General features: G+C 41.9%; 1 protein-coding gene across 1 annotated transcript in view; it reads left to right on the forward strand.

Annotated features, from left to right (window-relative positions):
* The first annotated feature begins 6,373 nt into the window (after positions 1-6,373).
* Positions 6,374-15,390, forward strand: part of DEUP1 (deuterosome assembly protein 1) — a 74,558-nt gene continuing 65,541 nt past the window's right edge. The window contains exon 1 of the mRNA XM_081098908.1: positions 6,374-6,732. Coding sequence (XP_080955034.1) covers positions 6,704-6,732 — 29 coding nt within the window. The 5' untranslated portion in view covers positions 6,374-6,703. The remainder of the gene's footprint in view (positions 6,733-15,390) is intronic.

Below are 15,390 nucleotides of genomic sequence, written 5' to 3' on the forward strand. Positions count from 1 at the left end.
GACAGGATGTGCACTGTGATCTTCTTCCCTCAAACCCATAATCAGACTAACATGGGAAAAACACCAAATTCCAATGGAGGAACATTCTACAATTATCTGACCAGCACTTCTCAAAAGTGTCAAGATAGTAACCAACAAGAAAATTCTTAGACATGTCACAGCCAAGATGTGGCTAAGAAGGCATGATAAGTAAATGTAATGTGGCATCCTGGAGGGGATCCTGCAGCAACAACAATGAGGAAATCTGAATAATAAAGAATGGATTTCAGTTACTAATAACATATCAACATCGGTTTATTAATTGTGACCAAGGGCCATACTCAGGTAAGGTGTGGTTAATAAGGGCTACGAGGTGTGGGTTATGGGAACTCCTTGTATTATCTTTATACATTTTCTATAAATCTAAAACTGTTCTAAAATAAAAATCTTATTTTTAAAAAAGTCATAAAAATAAAATAGCAGAAAAACATGCCCATCTTGACTTTGGCACTGGGTGAAGAAACATTCTTTCTCTGGGGGTTTGTATCATAAGCTGAACCTAACACTTATTTTTCATTCATTCATATTAACTGCATTGTCTGGAAAAAAAATATCTTGTGAAGAATTTAATGTAAAGTGATTTGGGGTTGGCCATGCCCTGAGGCAACTCTCAAAAGCAAACCTAAATCTTCTCTGGAAAACTCCAACTTCAATCCTAGCCTCAAATATGTCAGAAATAAAGTTACCTCCCCCCAAAAATTATCTCATAGTCAAAATCGTAAAACACAAGAAAACAAAACAACACGAATGAGTAAGAGCTAGTGGCAATAAACCCCAAACATTTCAGAGATTGGAACTATAAGACACAAAATAGAAAATGACTATGATAAATATGTTTAAAAAATTAAGAGAAACTTGAACATTTTGACAGAGAAATGGAAATTATAACAAATGATAAAGATGATTTGCAAAACTATTATTTTTTATTTCAAATTTGACAAATACTTCTTGAGTACCCACTATATGCCAGGGCATATACTACTTTCACAGATATCATCTATTTTTATTTTCTTAACAACAAATAATTCTATTAAATAGTAATAATATTGTAAAACCTTCATATTAAAATATTGTCATTATTTGTCTTTCCCTATAGTCTGGAAACTTTCTTTTAATCTGTTTTCCAGTTCACAATTTCTTTCTGTACCTGTATCAAGTCTAATGTTATACATACCTATTATGTTTTAATTTTTGGTTATTAGTAATTTAATTTTTAAAAATATATATTTTTATTAATTTCAGAAAGGAAGGGATAGGGAGAAAGAGATAGAAACATCAATGATGAGAGAGAATCATTGATTGGCTGCCTCCTGCACACTACCCACTGGGGATTGTGCCCCCAACTGGGCATGTGCCCTTGACTGGAATCGAACCTGGGACCCTTTAGTCAATAGGTTGACGCTCTATCCACTGAACCAAACCAGCGAGGGCAGCAATTTAATTTTTTTAGTTTTAGAATTTCCATTGGTTTCTTTTCAAATATGCTAAGTTATTTTTCTAAATATGTTTTCATCAATTTCAGAGTGAGGAGGGGAGAGGGAGAGAAAGATAGAAACATCAATGAGAGATCGATCAGTTGCCTCCTGCACAGCCCCCGACTGGGCATCGACCTGCAACTGGGGGTCTGTGCCCTGACTGGGAATCTGAACAGGTGACTTCCTGGTGCAGGGGACGAAACTAACTACCTGAGCCACACCGGTCAGACAAGGCCAGCTGATTTCTTATATTTAGTGCTCCCTGCAGATTTTTTTCAATCTTGGCTTTTATTGTTCTAAAAACTTACTAGTAATATTTTTAATAATCTTTGTCTGATTCCAATATTTGAAGCCTCTGTGGTCTGTTTCTGCTGGTTTTCCTCATCCCGCAGCCATATATGTCTCATACACTTTCTTTTGGCCATTTCTGATTATATTTTATGTCTTTTTTTTAAAATATATTTTATTGATTTTTTACAGAGAGGAAGGGAGAGAGATAGAGAGTTAGAAACATCGATAAGAGAGAAACATCGATCAGCTGCCTCCTGCACATCTCCCACTGGGGATATGCCCGCAACCCAGGCACATGCCCTTGACCGGAATCGAACCTGGGACCTTTCAGTCCGCAGGCTGACGCTCTATCCACTGAGCCAAACCGGTTTCGGCTATATTTTATGTCTTATTCTGACTTTACTTGTCCTCCAATTCTCTTTCAGGACTGAGCTCTCACCAGCACCCTGGTCACACTCTTCCTCTCCTTTAATACTCAGGGACTTTCTGCTTTCTTCATTAATTCCTCCTGAAGAGATCTAATAATAGGTGTATTTCAGGGTAAATTCCTCTTTGCAGTTACTTCCGGGGTGGGGATATAGGCAAGCCTCAAGTTTCAACCTGAAATGAAAGCCTTTATTTCTATTAAATTGAAGGGAAGGTGGGGTTCTGCTCTATATTTAAATTTTCTTAAATCCATCACAGTAAGAGTTCTCTCACATACTTACGCTTTGCAAGCTCTGCCCACACCCATTCTTTTTTGTGAGAACGTGGCTTTAAATATATCTGTAGTTACCTCTGCAAGATTCTGACTGCTAAAGAAACCTCCTCAACATGAAATTTGGGGTCATTTGAAGAGCACTAGACTTGGAGTAAGATGATTTGGGTTCTTAGCTGCACTTGAACTAGATGTATTGTCTCTGACAAATCCTTTATTCCCTCTAAACCTTAAATTGCTAATCTGCTTAAAAGGAGCTATAATACCTGTTACACTAGTATCACATGGTACTTCTGAGCATCTAAGGAACTAGTGAACATAAAAGTATGAACTGACCAATGGAAAAGAGCTAAACAATGTGAGTGACACTGGGCATCCTGAAACTTCATTACCTTTTGTTCCTAGTTCCATTTTGCCTTCCTCTGGTCAGAATAAATATATTGGCCCATTCAGTTTAGACAAGAATAAAGATGACTAAGGTCCTAGCTGGTTTTGCTCAGTGGTTAGAAGATCGTTGGCCTATAGCCTGTCGGTGCAGTTACGGGAGACAACCATAAAGGTGTCTCTCTCACATGGAAGTTTCTCTCTCTCTCTCCCCACTTCTCTCCCTCCCTTCCTCTCTCTCTAAAAAAAAAAAATCAATGGAGGCCTGGCCAGTGTGGCTCAATGGTTGAGCTTGGACCTATGAACCAGGAGGTCATGGTTCAATTCCCTGTCAGGCCATACTCCTGGTTTGCAGGTTGGTCCCCAGTGTGGGCATGTAGGAGGCAACCGATCAATAATTTTCTCTCATCACTGATGTTTCTCTTTCTCTCCCTTCCTTTCTGAAATCAATAAAAATATATGTATTTTTAATCAATGGATAAAAATATCCTCAGGTGAGGATTAAAAAAATAAGACTAAGGTTTTCAGAATAATGGAAAGTTTTGAGTTAAGATAAAATTACCATTCTCTTCATTCAATCATAATATGAGAGCTATGAAACACTTATTAGAACTAATAACGTGAGTTGCTTTTACACAATTCATCCATGAAACTCCATTTGTCAAGAAACAGCCAATTTTTATTTTTTTAATTTGGGTGGAACCTGAAGGGATTGGCATTGGTTTTAAATTAATAGTCATATTAAAGTAGCAAATTGTTAATGTTATAAAAGTGGAGTGCAAATAGAAGATTTTAGGAATTAGAAATTAATCGACTGTATTATTGGGAAGGATTTCTGTTCCTAAAATAGATGCAAGAATATTTTCCAGTCCTGGCTTGCATATAGAAGGGTCACGGGTTCAATTCCTGGTCAAGGGCACCTACCTGGGTTGCAGGTTCGATCCCCCAGCACTGGGGGCTCATGGGGTAGTCAACCAGTTGATGTGTCTTTCTCACATCTATTTCTCTCTCTCTCTCTTTCACTCTCTTCTCTCCCCACCTCCTTTCCACTCTCTCTGAAAAACAACGTAAACAAATATCCTTGGGTGAGGATTAAAAAAAATATTTTTTCCAAACACAAAATTCAAGTGCTTAAAAATATCGCTCAATATATAACACACACACGTACATATACATGTACATATTCTTTCCTATCTTTCTTCAAATTCAGGACTGTGAGACAGAGCTTCTGTCATCAATTATTCTTGGAATTTGATGAAATGGAAAGAATTTAGAATCACTCACTCTGTGTTCCATCCCACTAAGGAGCTATTTCCTTCTCCCTAAGAGGGAGGCAAGACTGTCCGCTTCTCCTAAGGAGTCTAACTTGCAGAATTATTCTAAGGACCCAATGCGCTGCATGGGAAAGACAGGTACACCTGTATAGGAAAGGCCGGTACAGCTGTATGGGAAAGGCAAGCACAGCTGTTTGGGAAAGGCAGGCACAGCTGTATGGGAAAGGCGGGCACAGCTGTTTGGGAAAGGCGGGCACAGCTGTTTGGGAAAGGCGGGCACAGCTGTATAGGAAAGGCGGGCACAGCTGTATGGGAAAGGCAAGCACAGCTGTTTGGGAAAGGCAGGCACAGCTGTTTGGGAAAGGCGGGCACAGCTGTTTGGGAAAGGCGGGCACAGCTGTTTGGGAAAGGCGGGCACAGCTGTATAGGAAAGGCGGGCACAGCTGTATGGGAAAGGCAAGCACAGCTGTTTGGGAAAGGCAGGCACAGCTGTATGGGAAAGGCGGGCACAGCTGTTTGGGAAAGGCGGGCACAGCTGTATGGGAAAGGCGGGCACAGCTGTTTGGGAAAGGCAGGCACAGCTGTTTGGGAAAGGCAGGCACAGCTGTATGGGAAAGGCGGGTATAGTTGCTGTTGCTATCACGACCAGAGTAGCTGTGCACTGAATGATGTTGTGTTAAAAGAAATCCAACTGGAAGACACTTTGGTGACTAGAAAAGACAGTTCCCTTTACCCCAAGTTTATTTCTTTTTCAAACAATTTCAAATGTGGTTAAGAGGGAGGAGACCCAGGGGGATTTTAGACACTTGAATGCAGATCACCCCCTCCGCCCTGCAATCCACCCCGCCCCCCCCCGCCCCCGCCCCCCCCCCCCACACACACACACATTTTGTTCCTTTCCTTCATTCATTCAATAAATACTTCTCGGACCCATGTTGGGTGCCGGACACCGGACTAGGCAGAGGGAGCCACAAATAGGAAAGGACTAGAATGTGGTCTCAGGGAGCCCTTCCTCTAGCGAGCAGACACAGACTTAAAAGTGGGGGGCAGGAGGACGCGCTCCAGGGGGAGGTTTCCGCGGAGGAGGAGCATCCGCAAGCCGCTCCCGCCGCCGCCTCCCGCCTGTGCGCCCATCCCTGCCCCCATCCCCCACCCCCACCCACCCCCAGGCGTCGCGTCCCCATGGCAACCAGTGGCCAAGCGGCGGCGGGCCAGGGCCCAGGGGGTGAGGCCACAACGGCCAAGACCTCGCGGCAGGGAGGCCCGGGAGGCGGGAGCGCGGCAGCCAGAGGCGGGGAACCTGGGGCGGGGCGGGCGGGGACCCCGCGATCCTGCTCCTGGCCCTCAGACCCGGCCCGAGAGTGCGGCGCGGTGCAGCGCAGGTAACCCGCCCCGGCTTCCCCGTCCCACCTCGCCCCCCGACCCTCGTCCCATCAGCCAGACATGCCCAAGAGGCGCGGGGAACCCCAGCAGGCTGGCTGCCCCTTGGGGGTGGCCTTGGTACCCAGCGCGGGTCGCGGCAGGAGGCGGGGGTGGCTGCTGGGGCGCGCGACGGGTGGAGGGAGCCCGGGCTGCAGGGATGGTCCTTGCAGATCCACCGCAGAGTTTCTCCCTAAATGAGAAGGTCGAGGTTCTAGGTGTGTGGCCCTGGGTAAATCACCTGGCTCCTCTGTGCCTCAGTTCCCCTGATGTGAAAGCGAAGGATTTGAGACGTACAAAATGGATTTATTCACCTGGCGTTCCCCACCCCTGCTCCTCGCCCCTCCTCTCCACACACAATCCAGGGTTCCTCTTAAATCCTTTGATTTGAAAGTGACATCAGTCCAGGAGTCTTCCTCCTCTGTCTACCCCCCTGAAGGCTATTTAATTGACTTTTATTCAGTAATTCAGAGGAGTTGAAGTCCTTTTCAATACTTTATCCATTTATCCTCATAAAGACGTTGTTGCTGGAGAAAGCTTTTTTGTTTTGTTTTGTTTTTAACTTTGGGCAAATACTAACACGCAAGGGTGAGCAGGTGCCTACAGGGTCTTTGAGGAATTGTGAGATTCCTAATTTTAGGGAATTCTTAGTCTTTTTCTTTTAAATCTCTGACAAAACCCAGAAAGGGCCAAATAAAAAATTTACTCATAATTTTTTTTTTTTTTTTTACAAATAAACAATAACGGCAACCTTAGAGGGTCCACAAGAAAGGGAAGTTTGAGAGCATTTAGCTGGAATAAAATAGGAATTCTATTTTACTCATCTCATGGACCTGGCACCAAGCTATTCTGTAGTGAATGCCACTTGGATTAAGTATCTCAATTATCTACTCACCACTAAGCCAGTGCCACAGATGCACGGGGACACACACACACACACGCAAGTTTCTACAGTTTGTAGAACCAAGAGCACTACAGTCAGAAAAACTCATACTAAACGGTTTACCAGAAGCAATTCTTGTTTTCTAGGTTAATAACGGTTCCTATCATTTTGGGAATCTAGATCATTTTTCCCCCTTACAGGTTAAACATTGAGAAATATCAGCCAGAGGCAGTTTCTCAACATGGAGAACCAAGCCCATAATACAGCGGGGTAAGTGCTGAGAAATTTCTATTTAATAAATTGGTACTTGACTATGTCAAAAACGTCCTGGCGATACATGATTTTTGAAATTTAGTACTAATAGAAGGATATGCCAGTTATTTTTGGTGAGGAGGATGCGGGAGAAATCCGAGTGATTTTAAGGATCTATAGTTTGAGTCACCAATTTAGACCTGGATCTGCAGTGGAAATCACTGTTTTCCAACTTTGGGTGAGTTTTTCAGCGCTTTGGCTGTGCATAAGGGCCCCGTGTGCTCTTGGGTTTCCACAGTGCAGCAGTTCCTGGCCAGCTTGCCCCTTTCTTGCTGTACCAAGAGTCCAACCCTCCACACTTCTCCTTAAGGCTGAACTCAGCACTTAAGCATAGCCTCGAAACAGATTTAGCGCCTCAACACAGCAACAAGACTGGATATTTTACCAAAAGTTTCCTGGAGATCAGGAATAGAATTGGTATAACATTCACCATCATAAAAAATTAAATTCCTTTTCACAAATATCTATCCCCACCCCTTCCATGACACCAGCACCACCAAGTTTCTCTGTCTACTATTGATTCATTAGCTAACTGGCCACTGGCTGACCCCAGAGCTGAGTGGGGAGGAGGTATGGTGGGGAGGGAGGTGCTAGTGTGCCTATCTTGACTGTGACTGATTTTGCACTAGTCAAACCACTTCAGGTATCTCACTTCCAGGTTTTCTGCTCAGACCATGACTTTGACATCAGGCTAAAGGGAAGCTGCACAAGTCTGGATAATTCTAGTTATCACTTTTTAAAAAAATGTTTTTTAAATTTTTATTGATTTCAGAGAGGAAGGGAGGGAGAGAGGGAGAGAGAGAGAGAGAGAGAGAGAGAGAGAGAGAGAGAGAGAGAAGCATCAATGATGAGAGAGAATCATTGATTGGCTGCCTCCTGCACACCCCACACTGGGGATCAAGCCAGAGTCCAGGCATGTGCCCTTGGCTGGAACTGGGGGCCCTTCATTACTATGATTAGTTTTTAAAATATAAATAACTCAATTAGAGAATCATCATTAAAACAGAGAATTTTATGATCATTAATGTTAACATTTGACCCTTTTTTACTTCACAACATTTGCTAGTCTGATCTAGTTTTCCTTCTTTTTCCTTTACAAGTTCTACATCTTATAAGTTATTAACTTACATTTTTTACAAACATTTTAATTTTGATTCCTCTTTTGGCATACTGAATTTTAACTATAACTTTAAATTACCTCAACCATAATTAGACTTAACTTTAGTAACGCCTTTGCTTCCCCATTCCCTTATCCCACCTATCTACACTAATAAAAGAGAAAAATGGTAATTGGCGTACGACGATACCCTTTTCATTGGCTAATCAGGGCTATATGCAAATTAACTGCCAACTAAGATTGGCAGTTAACTGCCAACAAGATGGCGGTTAATTTGCATATGTAGGCACAATGCAGGGAGGCAAAAGGGAAAGCAGGACGAAGCCCCCTGCCACTGACAGTGATCGGAAACCCAGGGGGAGCTAAGAGCTGGGGGGCAGGGCAAAGTCGGCCCTGGGGCCGCCTTTGCCCTGCCCCCCAGCCATGATCAGAGAATCAGGTGCCTTTTCCGCCCTGGCCAGTGATAGCAGGAAGTAGGGGTGGAGCCAGCGATGGGAGCTGAGCGCGGTCGAAGCTGGTAGTCCCAGGAGCTAGGGGCCCCTTGCCTGGGCCAGGCGCCTCAGCCAGAGGCATCCTGCAGAGGCAGGGGCGGAGCCCACGCGATCGCGGCCCCCCCCCCCGCCCCCCCCCCCCCCCCCCCCCGCTGCCACTGCAGGTCCCCGCTGCCCGGGCCGGACGCCTAGGCCAGAGGCGTCAGGCCTGGGCAAGGGGCCGATCCTGTGATTGGAGGGTGATGGGGGTCAACGCCTGAGGGCTCCCAGTATGTGAGAGGGGGCAGGCTGGGCTGAGGGACACTCCCCCCCCCCCACACACACACACCCAGTGCACGAATTTCGTGCACTGGGACCCTAGTTATTTTATTCCTTTCTTATTTCAAGAATCCTTTTCAACAGCTATAAGTTTAATTGCATTGTTATTACTATTATTTATATACAAAACCTTCCCTGTTCCTAATTTTAAGAAATTTTTGAATTTACTTTTAATTTGACTGAAGTATATTCTTAGGTAATCTTTTCATAAAAATGAATGCGGATGATATACTTTTTAACTTTTAACATGTCTTATTTTTACTTTTAAACACAAACTCTGTAACATGACTCCCATTGTCTTGAAGAATTGAGTGTTGCAGATGGAAAAGCGAAAGCAGTCTCACTCTCTCTTTCCTTCTTTCTTTTTAATGTCTAGAGGTTTATAGGATTTCTGTTTATCCTAGAATTTTAAAATTTGTCAGGAAAACTTTCTAGGTATGCATCCTTTCTTTTTTTTTTTTAATATATTTTATTGATTTTTTACAGAGAGGAAGGGAGAGGGATAGAGCGTTAGAAACACTAATGAGAGAAACATCCATCAGCTGCCTCCTGCACATCTCCCACTGGGGATGTGCCTGCAACCAAGGCACATGCCCTTGACAGGAATCAAACCTGGGACCTTTCAGTCCGCAGGCGGACACTCCATCCACTGAGCCAAACAGGTTAGGGCGCATCCTTTCTTAACAATCTTTCATAGCACGTGTTAAACACTTTTACTCTAAAGATTCAAATTTCTTCAGCTCAGTGAAATTTTCTTCTATTTATTTGATATTAGTCTCCACTGTCTTGTTTTGTTCTTATCTCCTAGAATATCTATATCTTTTTCTTTCTCTCTTAATTTTCATCATTGCCTTTTTTTCTCTATGTCACGGAGAACTTTATTGCGTTTGCTCATTTTTATTTCAGCAATGATTTCATTCTGGGGGTTTTTTTCTGCCACTACTGAGATCTTTAGTGTTGACAACCATGTTTATATTTCCAAGTATTTCTTTTTTTGTATGTTTATTTTGTGGTTCCTTTTGAATTCAAAATTGCTTGTTTTTTAAATCAATGCAACATACCCTTGACTCATTAAAATATGAATAAGATTGTTTGAAATTATCTCTTGATCCTTTTAGCAACGATGTTACAATCAGTTATTCGGTGGGTATGGCTCCAGTGTATTTCTTCACACCCTTAAATTTGTGCCTCTCCCTAACCCCTAACAACTGCTCCACAGCTCCACTTTTCTCCCAGCCTCTGCTACTCTCCCAGAGAATTCAAATAGAGAAATCTGCCCACCAACTACCACGCATCTGCAGCTGCCTGAGGGTTCAGGCGGAGCCACCAGCCAAGGTGTAATACAGTCTAATATATTTAAGATTACTAAAGCTTATATTTAATGCACTTATATCTGACGGTTATTCCTAAATGGCAATTCCACAAATGCATTAAGCAATGCTAAAGTCAATGAAACACATACATAAAGTCCCCAAATGTACAAATTCTGGAGTGTTATTATAGACAATAGTGTGGTGAAGGCCTGGGGATGGGGTAGGGGTGGAGGTGATCAATGCGGGGGGGGTGGGGGGGGGGCGGGTGAGAGGAAGGGGACATCTGTAATACTTTCAACAATAAAGATAAATTTAAAGCCGGACCGGTTTGGCTCAGTGGATAGAGCGTCGGCCTGTGGACTCAGGGGTCTCAGGTTCGATTCCGGTCAAGGGCATGTACCTTAGTTGCGGGCACGTCCCCACTGGGGGGCGTGCAGGAGGCAGCTGATCGATCTCTCTCGTCGATGTTTCTGGCTCTCTATCCCTCTTCCTTCTTCTCTGTAAAAAATCAATAAAATATATTTTTTTAAAAAAAGATAAATTTAAAAATAAATAATTAATTAAAATTTAAAATGTTTAAAGTCAATTTCCTTATATATGTGGATGCACATATGAATTGAAAAAGAACATTTATCGAGATCTTTCTTTTCTTAGTTATACATGTACAAAGTTTAAAAAGTCATTTTGTTTTTTATCAGTTACCAAAAAACAGCTATCTCCTGTTCCCTCCCCAGAGCCACTTTTTGGGGGGGTATTTACCTCCATCTCTCTAAATAACATGCTTATATTGCTACTTCTTGATTTTTCAGTTTTAGACATCATCTACTGACATCCACAATGGTTATTTTTCATCACACACACACACACACACACACTTCAGATTCTTCCAATACATTATGATCTTAGTTGGGTCAATATTCCGTTTGTCTCATAATGACTTTCTAAACGATCTTTACCTCTGAGCCATATCGTACACTGTGATTATTTCTCATCTCTAATACATTTTGTTTGTTCTGGTATTGATAACTCTAGTATCTTAATTACAAATGTTTTGAAGTTTTCTTCTTTCTGCATAATTTACTTCAAAAATGTCTTTCTGTTGGTATTTGACCTAGTTGTGTGAACGGTTTTCTTCAAATGGCTGTGGTCCCTGACTGCCTGTTCCTAGTTAAGGGTGGTAGAGTTGAAAGCTGACAGGCAGCTCCATGTACATGACAGGGCGCTACGACGGGGGTCTTTACTGTATGGTCATCAGTCTAGTCTCTTTCGGTGACCAGTCTCAGGCTGATCAGAGCCAGAAAACACTCTTCTAAATTCTCCTGATTGGAGGGTATAAGCTGGGCTGCCAGCATTTACGCCCTCCTTCCAGAAATCCCTACGTGGGCTGCTTCTGGGCTTCCTCTCCTCCCAGCTCCCTTCATTTTTGTCCTTGTAGGTGTGACTGCATAGGTTGAAAAGACCCCCTCGCTTTATTTTAGTGGGATTTTGGAAGGAAATAAAATGCGTATTCATCCATCTTCAACCAAAAGTCTCATTTCTCTCTACTGAATCATTTACTTTTTATTCTGTGACTTACATCTTAGCCATTGATCTCATTCATTGAATCTTGTCAAATCCTTCCTAAAAATCTAGGTACTGTTACATGATCTGCCAAATTTTTATCTGCTGTGAAAGTCATATTTTCAAAGAAACCAAGCAGATGAATATTAAAGCATAACTTCTCACATCTGAATTCAGAAAAAATACTTTAAAGCACCACTCTTCTATGTGTCTTTCTTAACCTTGAAAGTGTCCTTTCCAACTCTAAAGTATATTAATTGATAACAGGTTATGTGGTTTTTTATGAGTTAAATACAGTTTTAGTTATAGTGTATAAAATAATTTGAATATAAGTCAATATATTGGCAGTTTAATAAATTGTATAAATGTATTCTTTTTGCACACTGAAAATTCTTTTTAATTTGATTGATTCTCTTGCCTTCTGAATGCCCCAGACTACACCCCATTTTTCTTCTCCCATCATATTTTATCCCCACCCACCCACCCACACATACTCCTCTCCAGAGTAATTAAATTTGACAAGTTCTAATTTCTTTGCCTCTGAAGAAGAAAGGTGAAGTAGACCTGGGGTAAAATATAACTTTGAAGGTAGATCCTGCAATGTTAGCACAGTGCTGAGTGATTATAGAAAATCAATGAGTGATTTTGAAAAGGAGAAAGGAAACTAGGAAGGAAGGGAGTGGGAAGATTGGGAAGTGGGGAAGGAGGGGAAAAGGGAGAAAGGAAGGCAGGGAGGGGAATGGGGAGGGAAGGAAAGGCAGGGAAAGATTCCTTTGAGAGACTAATTAAGCTGTCCACTAGACACCAGGCGAGTGCCTTGAAGTGGTGAGTGTGAGGAATGTGTTGGACACTAACAGCAGCTGCTGTGTCCCTCTTTTAAATAGCTTCACAGCAACTTGCATTATATTTCACAGGCCAGATTTTGTTCCATGGCCAGGCCTAGCCCCAGAGGAGACTGAGAAATGTAGTTGTGTTTTAACTAGACACAATTCCACTCTGAATAACATCTGAGCTCCATTAGTATGGAAGGAAGGATGAATGTTGGGTGGGCAACTAGCCACATAGGAGATAAGAATAAGGTACAGATTTGGAAGTTATCAGAACAGGCTGGCATCAGAAGGTTCATTAGAAATTTCTAATATCCAGGAAACAGTATATTTCTTAGTTTTCTAGCATTGGAAGAACAGATTTTATCAATGTTTGCCTAATTTTTTGCTGTAAGGATCCAGTGAAATAACTGGCTCTAGTTTTAAATAGAAAATGATAAAATGACTATCCTCACATGCACTAACACTGCAGTCTCTCATCGTACAGACCTTTCGGAAAGAGGGAATTTTAGTTGTCCTAGCAATTGGCTTATAGAATCCAACCTAATGCACATGTAGATAAACATTTGTTTGTTATTAATTGTATCATATCTTTTTATGTAGTAATGTGAAATACTTCAAATATATGTTTACGAGGATAGTGAAGTTACTTATGCTTCTAGATAATTATAAAAATAGCCCTGAAGAAAGAAGGTTAGTGTCTGCTAATATTTCACTGTCTTCTCACCTCATTCAATCTGTGAACCAAGATGTTACTTAGGATGTGATAGTTATTTTAGAAAAAGTTTACCTGTAATGTAGGTATTTTAACAGATCTTCCATTCTTTTCAGAACATGAAAAAGGAAATTTTAAATTTGTATGTGTCTAGAATTATAATACAGTATTCATAGAGGCTTGGAAGCTATCACATTGCATTTTATTTCTATAAAAATCTTCCTTTGAAGATTATGATGAAGGCTTTAGAATGAGGCCTTTATAAGTACATTGAAGCTTGTTTTGTGAGGTAGTGGGATTTATATCTCCTCCATACCCCAACATTAAGGTTATTGCAAATGAGAGAGAAGAATGGTCTGAATATGAGCCACCATCTCAAATAGGCAGTAAAAATAGGAGCTGTAATGTTGCTAAGTGAGCAAACACTAACATGAAGTAAATAACATTTTTTGGACAACAAGAAAAGTGTTTGAGGAAAAGCCACTTTTAGCTATAATTCTGTAATTAATTTTGAACAAGGCTAACCATGAAACTATGACCTAAAAGTCAAAAAGAAATAACTTTCACTGTACTGTTTCAGGAGGCAAGTGACTAAAGGGCTGGCTGATGTCACAGACGTGTCTGCGGAAGTGGTTCTGGGCTCCTCCTGGAGTCTCTCCCACGGCTCTGTTCACGTTTCTTGTGTGATACAGTATTTGATGTGCAGCACAGGGTGTGTGAGCCACCGCAGAAAAGTTAAACTATACTTACTAGTATAGCTAAATGGAGAATAATATAACTCAGACAAATGTACATGCAAATATTTGATAATGAATTTCATTAAACTGTTTTGAAAAAGTTAAGCCCTAATATGATTGATTGCTCATCAGCCTTTTGGAAACTCATTTTCTTAGACTCTTCCGTGTCCCATGAAATGGTCTCCTCTTGTTCTTTTCTCTATGCTCCCCCTCCTCGCTCGTTCCTCTTCCTCTATGCTCACTTCCACATTTCTCCTTTAATCCTCCTCTTCTCTTCCTGAGCTGAAGATCCATTTCTACTCAGACATCTCTCATGTTCCCAACTGAACTCACTTTTTTATTTTTTACAGACCTTTTATCCACTTCTACTTTCCAGATTGGTGATGGTTAGGCTGACCTACATCCCAGTTTTCCCAGAACAATCACTGTTTACACCTGTTTTGCTGGCATAATTATTACAAGCGCCCTTTTCAATTTCAAAATTGTCCTGGTTTCAATAGCAGGTTCTATGGTCACCAGAGCTGCCTGTCTGACGAAGGGTTGCCTTATAGGAACCTGCATGTAAGCCCATTATGTTGCAGGCCTCTGGCCTGACACCTAGGCCCATGTATCTTACCCTGGCCTTCTCACTAGGCATGACTCTCTCCACATTCCACTCCCCTGCCCCTTCCCACATACTCTCCACTACTACCTCCATTTACAACATCAGCTTTCTATGTTGCCCTCTCTTTGTCTCCAAAGGTGATATCATGATATTGTGACTCTAGGCTCACCGGACTGGTTATCATGCTACCAGTCTCAGTGGGCCCCCGCCCCTCTGGTTTAAGGCATTTAGACCTTGGCCTGACCTGGGTCCTTCTCTCGATTACTGCTCCCGAGGATAAACCCAATAAGTAGGGAGGGCCGTGGTGTGTGTGTCTTATTGTAGTGTGTTAGACACAAACCCCCAAAATAATAAGAGCCATGGTGTGTGTGTCTTAGTATAATGTATTAGACACAATCCACCCAGTCTCCAGAGCTGAGAGATTCAGAGGGTTTCTTTTATTTTTTTAGCTCCTCAATCAACTTTTCTAAAGTTGGAATAATAAGGTATTTGATGGGATGTTGTGAGGATCCATGAGAGGAAGTGCAGGACAATAATTAGCATAGGGCTAGCATTTGACTAAAGGAACAAATGAAATAGAAATAATGTTAGTGCCCAGATCTGAGGAGGGGGCTAAACTAAGCCCTTTGTATTTTATTTTATATTTCACTAGATTTAGGAGCAAAGATTGATGCTACTGAGACAGCTGCTGCTATTAATTATCTCTAAAAACTGAGGAGGAGCAGGTATACAAGAAGATGGGACAATTGAATGTTTAAAGGAGATATTAAATTTGACCCAGAAATGAATTTGATGTAAAAAGGAATCTTAGTTAAGACTCTGGAAGAGATTATCAGTGGTTTATGAGCCCCCAGAGGGGAAGCAGTGGCCACTGGGATGCAGCACTCACACACCTGCCCACAGCACACTAGGCCTACCTTGGTTCACAGGTTCA

The sequence above is a fragment of the Myotis nattereri genome (assembly GCF_964212035.1).
Source record: "Myotis nattereri genome assembly, chromosome: 9".
In the NCBI taxonomy this organism is placed as follows: Eukaryota; Metazoa; Chordata; class Mammalia; order Chiroptera; family Vespertilionidae; genus Myotis; species Myotis nattereri.